A 21,496-nucleotide genomic window follows, 5' to 3' on the forward strand; every position below is an offset into this window, starting at 1 on the left:
TGGCACTTGAGACTGAGTGAGGCAATCCCCAAAGCATTTACTCAGAGGCGACATGATAGCAGAATAAAGTTCAGTGCCCTTTATTTCAATGTTTGGCTGTTAACCTGGATGTATTAGACAACATGACCTCAGAGAAGCCACCTGCATCTGAGATCTCTTCTGGCCACACGCACACCAGAGGGGACACATTGCTACTAGCCCCTCTGAAGCCAACACTGCTGAGGGCAAGCTCATGGCCCAAGAAAAAGCTCTTGCAAGAGGGACAACCATTTCATTTAAAAAACTTCTGGCCCCATCTCTTTGAAAGAGCTCAGGTAGCCCTGGCCAGTTTGGCGCAGAGGTCAGAGCGTAGGCCTGCAGTCCAGAGAAACAGCCCAGGTATTCTTGTTCATCTCCATGTCTGGTGGAAGCTGTGATCAAGTCTCCAATGACCCACCATGGCTTTGGTGTCCACAGCTCCTCTTCGTGGGTTTCGCCATAGTCCTTCCTCTCCCTCTCCCATCTTTCCTCCCCCCAACCCAAACTCTTTGGTGGGATCTTCTCTTTTTTTTAATCCTCACCCGAGGATGGAGATATATATATATATATTTTTTTATCCTCACCCGAGGACATTTTTCCATTTTTTGTTCAGATAGAGCGGGAGGGAGAGAGAGGAAGAGAGTGAGAGAAACATCAATATAAAAGGGACACAACGAGTGGCTGCCACCCGCACGACCAACCAGGGCCGGGGACAAACTGCAACCGAGGTATGTGCCCTTAGCGGGAACCGAACCCAGGTCTCTCTGGACCGCAGGCCGACGCTCCAACCGCTGAGCCAAACCAGCCAGGGCCCGAGGATATTTTTTTATTTGTTTTCAGACAGAATGGGAGGGAGAGAGAGGGAGAGAAAGGGTGAGAGAAAAACAATGATGAGAGATACATCGACTGGTTGCCTCCCACATAACCCCGACCAGGGCCGGGGACAAACCGCAATCACGAGGTATGTGCCCTTGACCAGAATCGAACTCGCAACTCGTTAGTCCGCGAGCCAACGCTCTACCACTGAGCCTAACCGACCAGGCCTTTGGTGGGATCTTGAAATGTCCCATCTTTCCTCCCAAAGGGACAGTGGGGCTCCTGCAAGGAGGATCACAGAGGAAGAGGGACCTAACTGCTGTCCTGCTTCCTCTGGGGACCCCTCGCTGGGAAGCCCACTTCACCTCCTGATGTCCTTCCCTTTGCAGGGAGGGTAAATCTGCCCCCCAACCTCATAGGGCGGGAGCGAGGATCAAATGCAATAACTGGGAAAGAGAACACAGACAAGATTCCGTAAGTGTGCACAGAATAGTGATGTTTCCTCCTCTGGGTGAGCCAGACTTCGGAGGTACGACTCTTCTACTCTGGAAAAATCAGCTTGGCTGGCAACACGAGCTGCTCTTTTCAAATCTCAGTGATGTGCCTCGGGAAGAGACTGCGGTAAAGGTTTGCATCTGTTTGGGGATGTTCAACATTTTGATTGTTCGTACACGTCCACTGAAATGTAATACTTGACATTTCTCAAGCACCAGTTGTGCCTTTTTTTAAAAAACCATGTGTAACTGAACTATACGTTTGGGGAAATTGAAATAAAACATTATTGCTTGGTTTAGATGTGAAACTTGGAGTTTCTGCTTCATCCTCACCCTCTTTTGAGGGTTTTCATCTTGCCCCCACTTTCCAGCCCCTGGGCACAAGAAGCAGACTGTTCCTTCACCCATGAGAGGCAGTGTGGAGCCGAGATGATATGACAACTCTGTGGTCAGACAGCTCACAGTTCGAATCTCACATCCTCCACTAATCTGACTTCGGAATTCATTCCCTGACAGATGAAGCCCGGATGATAATAATGCATGCCTTTCAGGCCTGCTGTGAGAATTAGAAATAACATACATAAAGCATCCAGCATATAATGGGCTAAATTTTAAAAATCTCAGTGACAGCCCTGGCCGGTTTGGCTCAGCAGTTGGAGCATCGGCCCGCAGACCAGAGAGACCCGGGTTCGGTTCCCACTAGGGGCACATACCTCAGCTGCAGTTTGTCCCCGGTTCTGGTGGGGTCGTGCAGGTGGCAGCCACTCAATGTGTCTCTCTTGCATTGATGTTTCTCTCTTTCTCTTTGTCCCTCTCTCCCTCCCACTCTCTCTGAAGATGAATGCAAAAGTGTCCTCGGGTGAGGATAAAAAAAAAAAAAAAATTCAGTGATAGTTGCTATCCATTCTTGTAGAAAGACTAAAATTCCTTTGGTCGGTCTGGTCCAGCTGCCAGTACCCTGCGGCCTTGGGGGGATATCTTCATCCCCTCAACTGATCAGAAGGAGGCAGCTTTCTGGGAGCCCACTGGTAACCTTCATTTCTAGATCTCCCAGAGGCCAATCTGGGACAGTGAGTGGCCGGCATTACAGGTGAGTCCATTTTGACTCAACCAAGGAAAGTGTTTTCTACTGAGCAGAACGACCAATGATGTAATAGGTCACTTTATAACATAATGAGCTTCCATCCTTTTTCCATTATGAAAAGGCTGGTGAGCATTTGCAGAGCCTCTGAAGGAGTGGAGTCCTGTGCTTAGCCCTGCAGCCAGAGCTTTGGGTGAGCACAGACCTGAGGAGGAACACCCGACTTCAGTGTTCAGCTTGATACTCGCCTTTTGATTCCCTAGGATGCCTGGTGGGCAGGATGCTCTGCTTCTGTCTGCCGGCTTAGAAACTGCCTCAGCCCTGGCCGCTTTGGCTCCGCGGTTAGAGCGTCGGCCTGCGGTCCAGAGAGACCGGGTTCGGTTCCTGCTAAGGGCATGTACCTCGGTTGCAGTTTGTCCCCGTCCCTGGTTGGGTTGTGCAAGAGGCAGCCACTTGATGTGTCCCTTTCACGTCGATGTTTCTCTCTCTCTCTTCATCTCTCTCCTTCCCACTCTATCTGAACAAAAAATAGAAAAATGTTCTCAGATGAGGATAAAAAATAAATAAAAATAAATAGAAACCGCCTCCGAGAGGTTCTCAGGGCGGAGTGACACCCATCGATGGGAAAAGGCTCAGTGTCCCTGTGGCTCTGAGGCACAGCCCAAATCACAGGAGCCTCGAGGACAGACCGAGCATCCAGAGGGAGAAGTTTCCGCCCTGGAAGCAGTTCTCCCAGCAGCTTTGGCTGTCACCGTGGGTTCAATGGTGACTCCCAGGAGATATGTCTAACAGAACCTGTACATGTGACCTTATTTGGAAAGGAGGTGTTTGCAGATGTAATTATGTTAAAGATCTCAAGATGAGATCATCCTGCATTAGGGTGGACCCTCAATCCCATGACAAGTGTCCTGCGAAGAGGAGAGAGGATACACAAAGGAGAAGGTGCCGTGAAGACAGAAGCAGGGACTGAGGGAAGCTTCTGTAGCCAGGGAACACCGGGGTGGCTGGCGGCCGCCAGAGGCCCCAGAAGAAAACATCCCTGACAGTGCCTTGAGGTCAGATTTCTGGCCTCCAGAGCTGAGAGAATAAATTTCTGTTGTTTCAACCCCCCCCCCCCCCCCAGTTTGTGGTCATTTGTATCGGCAGCCCCAGGAAGCATGTTCTGCGGTTCTGCCACCGTGAATTCTCCCACGCTTTTTCAGCTGGGTCAGCGAGGGGGCTGCGGGCTCACCCAAGTTTCCCTCGTGTGCCGGGGTCTCTCATTCCTGGGTTCTCTGTCGGGCTCCTCAGCTCAGTACTGACTCTTCTCTATCCCCGACTACTTCCTGGTGTCTGCTTTCTGCGGCATCAGGCACAGTTGGGTCATATTCTTAGTGGCTGGGGTTTTATTGCTGAATGACGTCTAAGCCACAGCATGAAGAACCATGGGGCCCTCAGCACAAGGCCCAAGCCCCATGCAAAAAAAGGCACATCACTCGAGGGAGGCCATTTTTGAAAATCATCTAAAAAGAACAAGAAGCACCAAGCATGCAATCGACACCTTTCAGCCGGTTGGCCGGCCATACATTTAATCAGTTCTGACCTGGACACAGCTGTTTCCTCTCTTTTCTTCGGCATCTTATTTTGAACTGGCAGTGCCCACTGTCGTGAGTTTTCATGTTGCAAAACACTTCAATAAGAGAATTGGCACCACCTCCTTCACCTCAGTGGGTATTTTTCCCTCGGCACAGTTTTTAGTTAAGGAGTTTAGGGGTTTTGATCTTGAAAGCACTCGGGAGGGAAACTGGGAGGCCGACAGGGACATTACTTTGGAGACAAGCATGAGGCAATGCTGTTTTCCAAAAGTGGCCCACACAGGATGGTGAGAAGGCTGGGTTATTCCATCCCGCCCACCACAGCCCCTCGCCCAGCCCCCTGCTCTCTCCCAGGAGACGCCCAAACCCCTGGGTGTGAGCCCGAGCTTCTGTGAGCCAGGGTGGCCCATCTGGCTTTTCAGAAAGACACGTTTCTTCTCTGCACAGCCCAGGATTAGCATGGAAATAGAGACATCATTCTTCAGAGGACCTCTGTTGACATCTCCCTCACACATCAGTGTTGGGGAATCGGTCCCTGGGCCGTGCTCTGAGGAGAGAGGACATCCATCCTGCCTCTTGGCAGGTGGTACCAAGGAGCTGCATGGGACCTCACCGCTCCAGAATGTCAAACGCTCCAGTGTCCAGGTCTCCAGCCCCGCTTGGTGGGTGCCTCAGGGGCAGTGGTCTTTCTAATTCGTGGGACTGATAAGAACCTTTCAAACCTTTCTCTCTCTCTCTCTTCTTTCTTCTGCGCTTTTAATATTCTTTTACTCTCCGTGTGGAAGCACCAAGTCCTGAATGCTGCTGAAAATGAAGGGAGTTGTCAAAAGTCAGAAAGGAAGGAGAGAAAATCCAAAGTTACCCCCAACAGCCACAGCGAAGGTCACGCCTCACGACCGGTCTCCACCCCGCAGCAGTGGCGCGGCTGTGCCAGCCTCCCCGCCTCCAGTCGGGGCCCTGCTGGTCACGAGGAACTCAGGGTGGTCTTCCAATGACGCCGCATTTAAATAACATCCATTTACCTTTCACGCGCCTCTGCTTTGCTTCTTAATTATCAGCAGAGTTTGACTTCCAAGGAAGCCTGTTTTGCCCCAGGAGCCCGGTTCCTCCTGCTCCCGTGGAGACGCTGGGGCCCACCTGCACAGTGGGGCGCGCGGGTGCGTTTCGTGGGACAGGCTGTGCCCTGGAGAACAGGGTTGTGAGGTTGCGACGGGAAAGGCAGCGAGCTGCTGGGGGCGGGGGTCCCTCCGCGGGGAGGCAGCGCCTTCGCGAGTCCGAGCGGTGCCTGGGCGGGGCGCTGCGGGGCGCGGGAAGCTGCAGCGTGGAGTGGAAACATGATGATTGTTGTCTCTCTCACGGGAAGTAAATAAATCAGCTGGATGGAGATGCGAGAGGTGGCTGCTGGGCTGTGCACTAACACGGCGTCCTGAGCCTGGGCCCTTCAGAGCGCTCCAGACGCTGATTCATTACGCCCTCCACCAGCCCACTGAGGGCGGGAGGTGGAGGGAATTATTATCTCTTCTCTAAACCAAGCGACTGAGCGAGGTTAAGAGGCAGTAAGTTGGGAGTAGAAGCCGTCCGTCCCCGCAGCCCATCCAGTGTTTCTGCCACTAGATCATGCTCCACTTAGAAGCGAGGAATTGTCAGGTAACCTATTTTTCGGGGGCTAATTTCAGCATATGAGGGCTTTGTCTCCTTGGTATATTTCCTTATCTGAAAGAACTATGAGCTTATTGAGCAGGAAAGAATGACTTTAATCATAAGTCACACTTTTCTGGGGGCCAAGGGAGACAGAGCAGGAGGATGTGACCGGCCCCAGCCCCCAGCCCCACATGAATAGAGTCCCTTCGGCACATGTATGACACATTGGAAGGGAGGATGTGTTATGCATGTGGAATCATGAGGCTTAGGGCCTTAGGTTTCATGAACATGTGGACCTGGAATGGTATCCTCATTAGGAATCTGTTGACCGAGTGTCAGGAGGAAGGCTGGGCCATGGGTCCTGCCCAGCAGCCGGGCAGAGACAATGGAACAGCAGCTGGAGTTTGCAAAGGGGTGGCCAGTGCATGAGTCTTTGTCATCCCCGGTCTGCAGTTCAACACTAACTGTAGGATGGCAAAGCCAGGCAGTGAAGAAGGGATGAGATTCAGAACCGGGAAGGGTAGCACCTTGGAAAAATTCTCACAACGCTGCTGCTCCACACTAGACCATCCAGGGTCTTCTCATCCCAAACCCTGCAGCTCTCCCGGGGCGCCTGCGAATGTGAGGTGAGAGCAGGCCAGCGCCTGCAGAACTCTGTCATGTGCGTTACCAAGGAGCAAGTGAACAGAGGAAACGGCCTTCCCTGTCCCCAAAGGCCAATTTCCTCCAGCCCCAGCAAGTGCTCAGAGCCTGCACCAAATCCCACAGGGCAGGGTGGCCGGCTCCATGTCTCACCAATGGCATAGCAGATGAATGCAAACCCAGCACCTCCAGGCACCCAGGGAGTGTGCGGGACTCCTCCCAAGGAAGGCACATCTGGGCATGCCTGCCTCAGCATCACCTCTGCCCGATGAGAAAGCTGTAGGAAACCTGGTCCCTGTTTACTCAGCCCAAAGCTGCAGGGCCCAGACTGATCCCAGCTATACTGGGCAGGTGTGTGGGGCTGGAAGAGTATGTGGTTATCCCTGTTGCAGGTACCTGCACCGTTATAGCTATCTGACATGCTCTTGACCCCCCCTTCAATCCCCACCTTCATTCTCTCCCTTCTCCTCCTCCCCCCTACTCTCCCTCTCTCTCTTTTTTTTTCTCACTCAGCCTCTCTGCTGAATTCTGCATTGACATCAGCACTTCCAAAAACAACAACAAAGGAAAGTAGGTCACTGGCAGTTCCAGGTTGGAGCTGGGCCCTGGTGACAGCTGAGTCGGGGGTGCAGCCATCTCACAGAAAGCAGAGGGACGCCCCAAATTCTGTGCCCACCGCCTTACAAATGGAGCTTGGCTCCCCCCTGTATTCTTAGTGGGGAGGGTAGGTGTACGTACGTGTACTGTGTGTTTGCACAATAGCTCACGGACAGGGCAAGGTCGGGAGGTTCCTGCACCAAGGACAACGCTCCACACATTTGATCTGGTTCTGGACCTGGTCTGGTGTTGGGGTTCCAGGGACCTGGGCTACACACACCCAGTCTTGTGAGTGGGAAGACAGCCTACAAATACATGTTTATTCACACACATGTGTGCACAGGCCCGAAGGCTCTGCCTTCTCTGGCCTGTTTCCCGGGGGCTTCACATGGAATATTTCCTCTGCTCTCTGCGGTCATGGAACTCCCAGTTCTACTTGAAAGATTACCCAACATGCTAATTGGGACTCCTGCTATGATTAAAAAGAAATTTCAGATTAGAGCCACCATGCCTTAGCGCTCAGGAAGAAAACAGCTCTTTATAAACCCAGCAGGAGCAGACTTTAGGTTTTTTTTTTCTTCTAATTTTGAAAGTAACTGCATCTAACTGTTGTTTTGCCCACGACAAGTCAAGTACAAATAGCCACCAGGTAGGGCTCAAACCATAAAGATAGGGGCACTTGAGAGAAGATAAAATTGTAGCTTTCCCTGGCCCTGGCTGGTCTGGCTCAGCGGTTAGAGTGTCAGCCCACATACCAAGGGGTTTCGGGTTCAATTCCTGGTCAAGGGCATGTACCTGGATTGCAGGTTTGATCCCTGGCCTCAGTCAGGGTCATGCAGAAAGCAGCCAATTAATGTTTCTCTCTATATATCCTCTCTCATCCTCTCTCCCTCCCTCCCTTCCACTCTATCTAAAAAAATTGATGAAGCCCTGGCCGGTTTGGCTCAGTGGTTGGAGCGCCGGCCTGCGGTACAGACAGACCCGGGTTCGGTTCCTGCTAAGGGCATGTACCTCGGTTGCAGTTTGTCCCCGGCCCTGGTTGGTCGTGTGGGTGGCAACCACTCGATGTGTCCCTTTCACATCGATGTTTCTGTCTCTCTCTCTCTTCCTCTCTCTCCCTCCCACTCTATCTGAACAAAAAATGGAAAAATGTCCACGGGTGAGGACAAATAAATAAATAAATAAATAAAAATTTAAAAATTGATGAAAAAATATCCTCAGGCCCTGGCCAGTTTGACTCAGAGGTTAGAGCATCGGCCCATGTACCGAAGAGTAGCAGGTTCGATTCCAATCAGGGGCACGTACCTTGGTTGTGGTTCAGTCCCCAACCCTGGTCAGGGTTGTGCAGGAGGCGGCCAATCGATGTGTCTCTCTTGCATTGATGTTTCTCTCTCTCTTTCTCTCCCCCTCCTCTCGCATTCTAGCTGAAGATAAATGGAAGAGTACCCTCGGGTGAGGATTTTTTTAAAAAAAGAAAAGAAAAGAAAAATATCCTTGGGTGAGGATTAACAACAACGACAATAACAAAAATTGTAGTTTCCCCCTCTTTTTAATACAACCATCATAATGGAGTTATGTCTGTAAGCTTAGATTCTGCCTCGGCCAGCACCTTTGGCCTCCTGACTCATGAGATGCCTTCATTCATTCTGGGTCAGCCTTCGCCTAGGATAAAGCTTTTATGAGCAGCCAAGGGTGAGGAGCACATTTCAATCAAGCTCCCTGAAGCGATTAGCTTTGGAGGTCCCCAGAGGTGGCTGGGAGGGGAGATGGAAGCTGTGGTCAGTAAGAGGCTGGCCCAGCAATGAGGGCAGCACTTCTGAATGACTTTACTTGCAGGGCTGAGCTCATCACATTGATACTTTTAGATCTCATTAGCTTGGGGAGGGCAGGTGCACACAGTACCAGGTCCCCTGGGCATCTTACCTTTTACAGCAGCTCCTCTTGTTTCAAGGAGGAAAAGGTCCTCCCAACTCCTTTTCCACCCCGACCATCAGCCCCAAGCACCAGCCGCTTGGTTAAGATTTTAAAACCCAAACCCTCCTCAAAAAGAACTATTTGGCTTTATGTAAATAAACTGTCTCCTTAATACTGGCTCCATTAAAAGACTCAAGAAAAGAACATCAATGTTTGCTAATGAAAGAGTATAATTGTCTTTAAGAATAATTGGCTAATTTTTGCACAGGCCCCTTGGCCTGGGTGAGGTGGGGTTGGGGCCAGGAGGATACAAGGCAAGGACTGCCCTGTCCTGTTCCTTTGTCCCCAGAGTTTGGGGATTGCCCAGAGCAGTAACATTCCAAAAAGAATTTGGAGGGTCTACCTGGGGTGGCCAACATTTTATTTGGCCAATTAGAGACATTGAAAACAACAGGCTTCGATGCACCCGTACATTAAGTTCGTTAAAAATATATATATATTTTTAGGACACCCCTTACACCCCTTTCCTTCTCCCTACCAAAAATAGGGACACAATTTCAGAATAAAGGATTATCTTTACATTGAATAAATTTGGCTCAATGAAAGAATCCCTACATTAATGTTTCATTGCAAATCGGTAAAATCTCAATTACAGGCTCCTCTGATCTTCACACTGGCATTTGGGAACCATGGTTCCCGGAAAGCTTTGCTTCTGCCCGTGGCCATAGCTTTTGGAATGAAGAGGAAGCAGAGGAGACTGGGTTTAAAATGCTGTTGCTGTCTTCTGGTAGTCTCTCAACCTGTCCTCACCGTCATTTTCCTTGTGTGGGAGAGTGGGGAAGTAGACAATTTGGTTACAGCCAAATTGGTCAAGAATGACAGTTTCTGCCTCAGACTGTTACTTTTCCTGTCAAGGTTGCCCTTGCAGCCCGCCAATGGTGTCAGTCCAAAGGGAGATCGCCACCTATGGGGCAGGGTGGGGAGGTGCAGCAATGCCTAGGCTTACCTGAAGGTTTTGCTCAAGTGAGTGTACACCAGCAGTTCTTAACCTTCTTGAGGATCTGAAGAAAAGCTCTCTCCAGAAACCTGCACGTTCCCAGATTTGGAGGGGGCTGATGGACACACTCCTCTCTCATGTCCCTCCAGCTCTGGCATGGACTTTGGTTAGATCCCTGACTCTGGGCAAACATTGCTCATCTTCCATTTCTCAGTCCATTGATAAATTTACACTAAAGATCCTCATGTTTCATTCAGAAATAGCCAAGCAAAAGTGTGACCATTCAGCCCTGGCTGGTTTGGCTCAGCGCTTAGAGCATCGGCCCACAGACCAGAGATACCCCGGTTCGGTTCCCGCTAAGGGCACGTACCTTGGTTGCAGTTTGTCCCAGGCCCCGGTTGGGGTTGTGTGGGTGGTGGCCACTCGGTGTGTCTCTCTGACATTGACGTTTCTCTCTCTCTCTCTCCCACTCTAACGATAAATGCAAAATATATATATATATGTCCTTGGGTGAGGAAAAAAAAAAAGTATAACCATTCATATCTTTGTCCCTGTTGGAAGGTTTATTTTTTTTCTTATCAAAGTTGTTTAAATATAAGAAAACTACCTAAATAAGTAAAAAAAAAAAAAAAAAAAAACTCTACCTACATAAGTAAACAAAATATCATCAACTGAAAATAAATTTAGAATTGAAAAAGAAAAATCACAAGATGTTACCACAGGGGAAAACTGGGTGAAGGGTATACAAGATCTCCCTGTACCTTTTGGGGGGACAACTTTTTATGAACCTATATGATTTCCAAATAAAAAATTTGAATGGAAAAAATTTAACTAAGATAAAGTAGAAAAAGTTATAATACCATCTAGAATAAATTAAAAAGCCAATTTGCTATTAGACAATTTATAATTGGAAACAAAATGTAAAAATGCATCAAAATATTCCAAACAAGCCAAGCAGACATATTTGCCTAAAAATTATTACGATGATTTTAAATTAATTTTCCAAATGAGCAAAGCCAACAGAAAGAAAATACAGATTCCCAGCATAGTCTCAAGGTTCACAAGAAATTCTGAGGTGAGGCCAAACACTGATGACTGAAAATGCTGGACGTACAAAGACTTGTGAAAATGGCGCCACTCGAGGGGGGCAGCTGGGATAGGAACCCCCACGTGGTCCCTTGCAGGCCTGACTGTCAACGGTCTTCCTCTCACATGTTGGGACGAGTGCCCCTCACGGTGCCCTGCAGAACAAGGACCACGGGGCCAGGGTTTCTCTGCCTCACTTTTGGGGTCCGCTGCCCTTTATGAGAGACCTTTTCAGAAATGAGGACCCAGCGACAGCTGCCAGGAAACTGGAGAAACAGCCCCGGCCACCTGGGAGTCCCCTGCTTCTGCCACCTGTTCTTGGTGAGAAGGAAAGCAGAGAGCAGGCTCTGTCAGCGCTTCAGTGACTGTGTTGGTGACTCCAGTGACCCGGTCTGGGGAAGCTTCAGTAAGGGGTTGGGAGAGCAGAGAGACCCTCGAGAACTTCTCCAGGGCTTTTGCAAATCAGTTCTTCTAAGCGTGAAATTCCTGGGTGGGAAAGAAGAGTTGGATCCCCAGGGTGGCCCCACTCTTAGCTATGGGTTGTGGGGTTGGGGTCTCCACTAGTGACGGCCTGAGCCTGGGACTGTCCAAAGCCTTTGATCCCTCAGGGGACAGGAGCACAGAGCTGGGTTAGGGAAGAGCCTCTGTCTTGGTTGGACTCAGCAGTTTGGATTTGAATAACCAGGAGGTCCATTTCTTCAACTGTAAAAAGAAAATTATAACCAAATCTCCTCAGAGGTGACACTTCCCAGTTTAATATGAGGTTGTCTCTATGAGGGGACCTTAAAAACCTGAAATACTGCCCAATTCTAAGTTGCTTTTTGATTTTCACTCATCACTGACCTTCCGAGGGAAATGGATGAGGAGCAAAGATCTGTAAGAGGACGGGGCGTGGCCTGGCTGAAGTTTGTCCCAGGGGCTGAGGTGTGTCAGCGACTCAAGGATGAAGCTGTCTGTAGCCAGAGGCCACGTGGGCAGAAGAGGCAACTCCTGAAGCTCCCCATGCTGGAGGCTGGGGAGGCTGAAGCCAGCCGGACCCAGCCTGAGGTTGGTGGGGGAGGACAGGGGAGCTACTACGGCGGCTGGAGTGATTGCAGGGAGAACTCCCCCTGCGAGCATCACCTGTAAGGGGAGGAGAAGGGAAGGACACATCAGGACAGGCCTGGGATTGACGGGCAGCTCAGAGGCGTGGAGTTCACAGCAGCGGTACCCATGGCAACTTCCAACCAGAACACCCAGTCCCCGCCTGTCCCCCTCTGTGGGCACTGAGCTGAGACTAAAGTAGGACCGACAGCGGTGGGGCTAAGCCTCTTTCCTGATGGCTGCTGGTGACAGGGACGTGAGCCTGGGGTGATTCCTGGAAAGGGGGCTGGTGTGGAAATTCAGCAGAGCCTGCATCTTAGACTTGCAAAGTGTCAGACACTTTACAACACTTAAAATGTCACAGATAAAACAGTGAGAGACTCTCCAGGTGACAGTCGAGACAAGAGGTCAGGGACCTCGGGGGCCTCTAGGTTCAGACAAAGAATAAACACACGTGGGCACCCCTGTGACCTGAGTTAGGGGGAGAATAACAATGCGGCCGGCCAAGAGGCAGTGTCGGGGGATTCAGGGCTCCAGGCCTCTTAGAGACTCCAGGTTGCTGGAGGCTGGACAAACTCTGTCAGGGTCAAGGTTCAGGGGGAAACACTGAGGCTCAGGCCTCAGAGAAGCATCTGCCCCTCCTCACACACAGTGTCCTGATGGATGGTCACCAGCATGTGGGAAGGGCAGGACTTGCCTCTCCCTTCAGTCTCCCTTGGGGGTATCTGTGTGACCGCCCCGTCTCTCTCCTCACTGCCTCCCCTTGTAATTCAAATGAAGAGGCTGATCTCGGCTGAAAGGTGAGCTCCGCGTGGATGGACGCTCGTTCTCCAGGGCCTTCCAGGGCCATGCACGTGACGGGCGCCTGAATTTGTGGACTGGGTGCATGTCCCTCACTCAGCTGCACGAGGCCGTGACAGCATGCAGCGCGGGAGTGATGTGTGTGTGCAGGTGTGCAAAATGGCTCTCTCCTTACTGCGCCCTCCTGTCCGTCTGTCCGTCTCTCCCCGCCTCTGACTCCGGCAGGGCTGTGCTTCCTCTCTGAGTGGCACTTCTTTGGGGTCTCGCTCGGACGCCACCTTGCCTTGCCCATCGAGTCCACGCGTGCCCCTGCCCCTGCAGCGCTTCCTCGGGGGGCTTGCTCGCTGCCCTCCGCCCGAGAAGGGCGTATTCGGTAGCTACGGCGTCCGTCTTCTCCGGCTGGGGCAGCGAGCAGCCGCCTGGATCTCTCACTCCCCAGTCAGCTGCCATCCAGGGGGCACATCTTGTCCCTGATGGTTCCTGAAGCTGTGTGTGTGTAGGTTTTTTTAAAAAATTTTTTATTAGTCTAAGTAATGATACTAATGTTTTTTCTTTTCTTTTCTTTTTATCCTCACCCAAGGACATTTTTCCATTTTTTGTTCAGATAGAGTGGGAGGGAGAGAGAGGGAGAGAGAAACATCGACGTGAAAGGGACACATCGAGTGGCTGCCACCCGCACGACCAACCAGGGCCGGGGACACACTGCAACCGAGGTACATGCCCTTAGTGGGAACCGAACCCGGATCTCTCTGGACCGCAGGCCGATGCTCTAACCGCTGAGCCAAACTGGCCAGGGCTTCTTTTCTTTTTTTATCCTCACTTGAGGACATTCTTGCATTTATCTTCAGATAGAGCCGGAGGGAGAGAGGAGGGAAGAGAGAGAGAGAAACATCGATGTAAGAGAGACACATCGACTGGCTGCCACCCACACAACCCCAACCGGGGCCAGGGACAAACCGAGACCAAGGTACGTGCCCCCAGCGGGAACTAAACCCGAGACGCTCGGGTCTGCAGGCTGATGCTCTAACCACTGAGCCGAACTGGCCCGGGCTGTGTGTAGGTTTTTATAAGTGTGTATATAGGTGTGTGTGTGTGTGTGCGCGTGTGTAGGGATGTGTATAGGGGTGTGTGTGTGGGGGGGTGTGCATGTGCGTAGGCATGTGTATAGGGGAGTGTGTGAGTGGGTGTGTGTGCATGTGTGCACGCACGCGTGTGTGTAGGAGTGTGTAGGGAATATGGAGCCAGTTGCCTCAGAGACCTCCCACCTGTTTAGGTCCTAAGCACTTGCATTTCCTTCTTCCTTAGAGTCTGTCCCCTGGGAAATGGTACTTACAGAGATTGAAGAGTTTAATACATTTCTTGCTTCCTCTCTCTTTTCTGAGGCCCTGAGCAGGAGCAGCAGAAGCTGGAGCCGGAGCCCCCCTGCCCCCTGCCCCAAATGCCCGGGTGAAAGAAGGAGGGGGTGGTGTGGAGCCTCAGCCAATTTGGAAAGCTCTGTGACCCAAGCACATTTTGCAGCGGCGGTGTCAAATTCTGCCATTCAGGCATGCCATTAGTGTGCACGCTGCCACACAGAAATCCGTGACAAAAGGCACAGCCTTCCCCACCCTCCTGGTGCTTAGAAACTAACAGCTCTAATGAGAAATGAGAGCTGAAAGGAGAGAGACGGGGGCAGGCCACATCAGTGCAGGCTGGTGCGGATCTCGGAGGAGGCTGACCCATTTCTTTCGGAGGTAAGGGGCCTTGTGGACCAGCCCACTGAAATGCCACTTGAATTAGCCACTGCTCCCTGCACAGAGGTCCCCTCTGCCCTCACTCCTCCCTCATTTCTCTTGAAGGGAACCTGTCAACATGGCACTACAGCTGCTCCCTTTTCCTCTTTCTTCCCTGGGGCATCCTCTGTCCCTGCACCCAGTGGACTTTTAGAGCCATAAGTCACCCCGAGTCCAGCAGACCCTCTTCAAAAAGCCAAGCGAAGACAGCTGAGTGAGAGCAGGTAGGCATGCATCGCTCCGAGTCCCCCTTTCCCTGGCTTTTTGATTGTGCCGTGAGTTATTTAGCCAACAATAGATATTTGTGTATATTTTTAAAAGCGTGTATTTATTAACAGCCTGCAAAGGGGGAGACTAAGATTTATACCAAAAGTTCAGTGAGTTAAAAGGGACAATTTGAGGAGCAGAAAGAGATACCGAGCATAGAATTGTAAGGGATATTTTAATGCATAATCAAAGGTTCTTGAGGTATTTTGCAAGTAGACAGAAGGTAAAAGAAAATTGGCTCATTATGAGCTGAGAGTAGGGTATTGGTGACAGGGGATGGAGTAATGGCTGATGGGCTAAACTCCTACTTAGAGGCTGGTGAGGCCGGAGAGCCAGGCTGGGAGGTGAACCAGAAGGTGACCACAGCCAGCTCAGCGGGCTTAACAGTATGTTGGCCAGGACCCCGTAAGCTTGCCCCTGGTCAAAGAATGTGCACTGAGAAAGGCTGGTGCCCTGTAGGTCAGTTTGATTAGGGCCCTGAGGAGCTGGGTCCCGGAGGCTTCCAGCCAGCTCCAGGGAGCCTTCCCAGCAAACATGTTCTCTCTGAGGCGAGACCTGCACGTCGTCCTCCAAGAAGCCTTCCTGCCCCCCTCGCCTCTTAAACCTACCAACAGGCCTTCTGGAGTCCCATTTGCCATGGTGGCAGAGTGCTGGGTGACTAGGTAGGTGATGAGTAAACATTTGCTAAATGGGCTTCTTGGCTCCCTGGTAATGAAGAACTCCAGCAGGAGAGAAGTGGGGAGACGCAGTTTGGGAGGCTGGGGATGGCTGATAGTCAGCCAGAGCAGGCACGTTGAAGGTGGCCGAGGGGGTGTCTGGGCGTTGTGCTTGGAAGCAAGGAGAGGGGCTGAGGGCTGAGCCCTGTGTAGACGGGAAGGGAAGGGGCACAGGAGACAAGCCGGTATGGGATACTTTCCTAGCTTGGAAGCAGCAGGTGTCTGGGAATGGGACGCTGGCCCAGGCAGATTTCCAGGGAACGCTCCAGCTTGCTGGCACGAGGAAAGGATCTGGCTGAGCAGAAGAGGCAAGTTGCGATGGATGATGAAACCCACTGTTGAGGAACATTGGCAAGCATGACACTGGTGGGGACCACGCACTTAGAGAGAGAATGTGGGTGCAGGGTAGGGAAGAGGACCTCATGTGGGGAGGATACACTTCCACTTCCAGAGTCCCTCTGTAGGCTCCCCAGGCCCCCCCCTTACCAGACCCACCTCCCAGATCTCTCCAAACAGCATTCCCAGTCCTCAACTTACAGCTCTTTGCTGATAACCCAAAAGTGATGCTATTGCATGCCTCCAGCCCTCTGCCCCACGTTCTTCTCTTACCACTTCATCCTCTGAGAACCACGGAGTGTCACCTCCTCCTGGAAGCCCTCCCTGACTGCCCCCACCCCAGGTGAGTTTCTCACTGCAGGGGATAGGCGGGGTAGGCACTAAAACAGGCAACTGTCCTACACTGGTTTCACTAATCCCAAACTTGTTTCCACATTTAGGCTCCAAACTCCTTGAAAGAGAGCCATGTCTTCTCATGTTTAGGTCCCCAGCCTGGACCAGTGGCTGGCACACACAGGCCCTTGGTCAGCGCTTGTTGAATGAAGGGTAGGAAGCCAGAGGAGCTCTGGGGTCATGGGAGGAGCTTTGCGGAGAGACTCAGACCACCAGTGGCTACGCAGCCCCTCCTGCAGGTCACCCCTGGGAATGGAGGGCTGGGTGGCTGGAGGGGAGAGAGGGGGCAGAGGAGGTGGCTTCCCCCGGGGACTAGTGCAAGTGCTGAGTGAAGATGGCAGAACTGGCTCCATCAGGATCAAAGGAGTGGCCTCCGCCACTGGGAAGAGGATAGAATTCAGGGAGGAACCCATACCTCCCGGCCCTGAACCACCCAGGAGGGATGCTGGGTCTGGTGAACACAGGGGCCTCTCCTTAACCCTCCACTTGTTCATTTACTCTGAGGTTTTGGGCAATGGTGTCATACCTGGGTAGCATGTGACCTGCTGAGTGACAGTGATGTCATCCACGGTAGAACTGCTTTTATTCCCTCTCCCTGTTAGAGAAAGCTGCTAAACAGGTAGAGGGAAACAAAGGGGCACCCTGGGCCCCTTCGCCTTGTCTCTAATAACCGCTGGCGACCAGAGACCGTGCTGTGCTTGACAGAAGCGGATCATTTATAGAACATTAGCATTTCTCGTTCTGACATTTTACTTCCATATTATAGGGACTTACTAAGTCTTTTTAAAAAAATTTAATAAAGTGCTCGGACTCTTGATTTTCCCGCTGAGGGCTTTGCTATCTAAAGTTGGAAATGAAATCAACAACCCAACAACATCCTTGTGTTCTAAGGGGCAGCCAGGCTTTGGCACTGGCCTGGATAAGAGCAGGCAGGCCATCAGGGAGCAACCGCAGGCCAAATACAATTTGTTCTGCCCCTGGTAGACTCCCTCGAGTGCCCATTTCGAGCCTTGTACGGACGGAGGAGGGTTTGTGCAGACCTGAAAACAGACCTGCCCTGGCTCCGTTGGTTGGAGCATCATGCTGCACACCGAAAGGTCACCAGCTCGATTCCCAGCCAGGGCACATACCCAGGTTGCAGGTTCAATCCCCAGTGGGGGCATGTATGGGAGGCAACCAGTCAATGTTTCTTTCATACATCAATGTCTCTGTCCCTTTCCCTCTTTCTAAAACCACTAACACATATCCTCGGGTGAGGATTAAAACAAACACACACAGCTCTCCTCCCTCTCTCTCTCCTTTCTGAGGCCAGAGAGGCAGGAGCAGCCTCCAGACCCGTCCACTGCTATCTGGGTTGGTCCCTGGACTCCTGGAAATCCCTCTGGACCCCAGGCACTGGTGGTTCCTTTCCAGCCACCCCGAGCCCCCTAGGAATCAATAGCTCAGCTACTGTTGGTGAGGCCCTTGGGAGCAGGCCGGAAAGGATCCAGGTAGCCCGCTCCAGGGAAAGCCACAGAGATGGTGCCGGCCCAGCAGAGCCAGAGTGTGGGAAGTGAGTCATGTTCTGTGCTGGCGAGAAAACCATGGAATGAAAAACAAGAGCGAGTGTGTGTGTGTGTGCATGTGCACATGCGTCCCAGTGAGTCAGTGTGCCCCTGCCCCGTACAGCTCCTCCCGCCAACAAACATGCTGTGTTCTCAGAGCTGTGCCCAGCCAGGCTCGCCCACCCCACAAAAGCTTGAGATCTGCCACCCCTTCAGGAATGTGGGGCTAGGAAATGAGAAACAGGGTTCTTGTCCAAGAGAAAATTGTTTTATTATTATTATTCTCTCTTAATTGGATTCAGTGTTTCTTGCTCCTCATATACATCCTCTCTGGTGGGGAATTCAGGTTTGTGCAAAGCGCAAAGGAGACTGTGCCCACCCAGGCCCCAGCCAGCAGCATGGCCAGCTCTGACTGGAGCCCTTGTCCCCTGTCTGAGCGTGACTGCCTTACTCCCTGTACATCCCCGCTCCTGACCCCTGAGTCTGGACCCCAATCTCTGCCCAGCCCCGAGTTTCTTCAGGAGGACCAGTAGGGACAGCCCCTCCATAATGCAGTAGCGCCTGAGATGGTTCTTGAAATGCCCTCACTATTCCCTTCTGCTAAGGCTGCCTGATGCTTTCCTTCCTGCCACCCTACACAGGGCCCTTGCTGGGATGTTCATCAAAGAGCCTCAAGGAAAAATTCTGCACTTGAGCTGTGCTGGGGGCCTGGGCTCATGCCCAGAGTCTCCCTGGCCTGTCCAGACCATCAATGGCAAAACGCTAGGCTGACAACACCGCCCGGCCTATTGAACTAACACTGTGAAGGCTGCTTCACCCAAAGGCCTAAGAAACCCAAAGCTCCTTCATTCCCTTTCTCCATCCAGTCTGTCCCCAGGACCTAGCTCCCTGATGTCCAACAAGCTGCTTCTCACCTCTCACCCTGACGCCAACAGTTACTATGGGGGGTGGGGTGATGGGGCTCCGGGGCGGCAGGTGGGCTTGTGTTGTATATAAAAACAAGGCGATGCTTTAAATCTAAGAATATTGGTCCCCTGAAGTGATTCTTGCTGCCCCCCCTTCCCTCTGGCCCTCCCCACTGACCATCTGCCTATGACTCTGGCAAGCCCAGATGACATGGGGATTGTTGTTGCAGGTTGGGATTCTAGACAAAAATCCTATAACTCTCTTCTTGCTAGAAATCACCAGTGCAATCCTTAGTTCAGCAGATATAGTTTTCCATATAGTTTATAAACATGATAAGACATACAGTTTGGTAAGGGTGTGGGGCAGGGGACCTGTGTCTTTGTGTGTATATATATATATATATACGTGTGTGTGTGCGTGTGCGCGCAGAGTGTGTATATATAAGTGGACATAGTTATAAAACTGCACCTCCTGTGAGAAACTCATTGCACGTGATGAAGTTCTGAATTTCAGCCTCTGATGATCTTTCCTTTGGTAACTGGTTCTTGGAGCCCAGGGTCTGGGCTGGGTGTGCCAGGGTTGCCTGAGACATCAGGAATGAGAAGTGTCACCCCAGGGAAGGGACTGAAGGTGGCACGCTGTTGGATTCAGGGCAGGTTGACTAAGTAGCCTTCAGACAAAAGCCAAAATGCCACCTGCTCATGTACTCCCAGACGGCCAGTCAACCTAGCCTCTTGGGGAAGCATCCTCTGTTCCTCTGAGTCCTGCTTCCTCCAAGAATGGCAGGGTCCCCTCAGACCTCTCCAAATAACCAGGATTCCACAGAGCTCAACTCCCATGGGGCACTGTCCCATCCTTGCTGGATGGGTACTGTCCGTGGCTGCTCGGAGGGGGGCTGGCTGGGACAGCTGGGTGAGGTGTGCTAATCCCCTCCTGCTTGGGGCTGTACACTTTGGGTTTATAATCCACCAGGCAGGGTCCAGACAGCAGCTGAAGCCTTTACCAGACTCTGCCTGAAACCCAGCAGATCCTCCATTTATAAAAAAAGAAAAGAAATTCTGTTCCTTGGTGGACACGTGGCAGTGCTGGGTGCTGGTGCTCCGGGTCCTCAGCGAAGAGTGACTGCCAGCCCCAGTATCCAGGCCAGGATGGAGGCCCCCAAAGAACTGCTGGAGGAGGCCTGCTGCACCCCGCTGGGGGCACGGATGGGGGTCCTGCGGGCACACTTGCCCTTCCTCTTGGGCCGCGCGGTGGGCATGCTGTCATAGCTGAACTTGTGCTGGTAGTCAGGGGCATAGTCCTGCAGCTCGTGGGCATGCTTCCCAGTGCCCACCTTGGAGACCTGGTTGCGATTCCTGTGGCTGGTGCAGTTCTTGCCTGGCTTCCTAGAGCCCGTCCGAGAACCGGGCAGATGGCCCTGTGGGTGGCTCTTGTCCTTGGCGGAGCCACGGGCTGGGTGATGTTCCTTTCGGGCAGCTCTGTCGGTGGTGAGCGTGTGTGACTTGATCTGGTGTGGGGACGCTGGCCCGGTGCAGTTCCGGAAGTCCTCAGCACTCAGCATCTTCAGGTCCTGGCCCTGCCGCTGCTCAGGGGACACACAAGGGACAGCGGAGCTGGAGCCCCGGAACCTCTGAAGCCATTCCCACAGGGAGCGCGCCCGGCAGCCACAGTCCCAGGCGTTCCCGTTGAGGCGAAGGAACTCCAGGGCCCCCAGCGGTGCCAGACAGTCTCCCTGCAGCTCAGAGAGACTGTTGTTGAAGAGGAAGAGGGTAGTGAGCCGACGGAGGTCGTGGAAAGCCTTGTGGTGGACCCACTGCAGCTGGTTCTCATGAAGCAGCAGCCGATCCAGGTTCACCAGCCCCCGGAAGGTGTCCTGGCCTAGACTCCACAGCTTGTTGCCATGGAGAAATAGGTGGCTGAGGTTGACCAGGTCCACGAAGATGTCATCCTGCAGGTACTCAATGTGGTTGTCCTGCAGGTAGAGGTACTGCAGGCTGTGCAGGCCCCCGAAGATGCCCGCAGGCAGGGCACTGAGCCCGCACTTATAGAGGTAGAGGGCATGGAGCCTCACCAGGCCCTGGAAGGTCTCCGGCGCCAGTGTCCGCAGCTGCCGGTTGTCGCCGAGGTCCAGCTCCTCCAAGTGCACGAAACCCTCGAAGGTGTTGGGGTCGATGAAGGTGATGTTGTTGGAGTAGATCCACAGGGTGACCATGGCGGGGCTGAAGTGGCCCTGCTGGAGGAGGGAGATGCGGTTGTTCTGCAGGAAGATGCGCTCGCTGTCCTCCGGGATGCCCTCGGGGATGGCGGCGAAGTTGTGCGCCTGGCAGCTGACCGTCATGGGTGCCGGGTAGCACACACAGTCCCGCGGGCAGCCGCCGCCCAGGGGCAGCTCCCCGGCCAGCAGCAGCAGCAGCAGCTCCACGCAGCACCCTGATGGGGAGAGAGCACAGCCAGGTCAGGGGCTGCCCGGAGGTGGAGGCGGGAGACAGTCGGTCCGGGGGGTGAGGACCCGGCGGCACGTGACCCTCCTTGGCCGGCCCGCTCTGTCCTGTCTGCTGTGCTCAATTGTCTGCAATGGTGGCCCCTTTGAGGGCCTGGCTCCTGATGGGATGAAGGCGGGGATCCAGCCCAAGCCAGGCCCCCATCTGGGACTAGATATTGCTCTCTACACCCTGGCACCCCATCTCTACTGGGGGTTCTTTCCCCAGCCTGGGCTGTGAGATAATCTTGGGAAGGCTCTGATTGCCATACATACTCCCTAGCCCCGCCCCTAAACCCTAGCCCCGCCCAACCTCCTAGCCCCACCTCCTCAGGCTCT

At 52.6% G+C, this 21,496-nt stretch overlaps 1 protein-coding gene across 1 annotated transcript; it reads right to left on the reverse strand.

The window, feature by feature from the left end:
• Positions 1-18,060: 18,060 nt before the first annotated feature.
• Positions 18,061-21,115, reverse strand: RTN4RL1 (reticulon 4 receptor like 1; the record flags this gene model as incomplete). Its single annotated transcript, XM_036270012.1, has 1 exon — positions 18,061-21,115. A coding segment is annotated over one exon (1,329 nt), but the record flags the coding sequence as incomplete, so codon positions are not given.
• Positions 21,116-21,496: the final 381 nt, after the last annotated feature.

The sequence above is a fragment of the Molossus molossus genome, unplaced genomic scaffold, assembly GCF_014108415.1.
Source record: "Molossus molossus isolate mMolMol1 unplaced genomic scaffold, mMolMol1.p scaffold_m16_p_19, whole genome shotgun sequence".
NCBI lineage: Eukaryota > Metazoa > Chordata > Mammalia > Chiroptera > Molossidae > Molossus > Molossus molossus.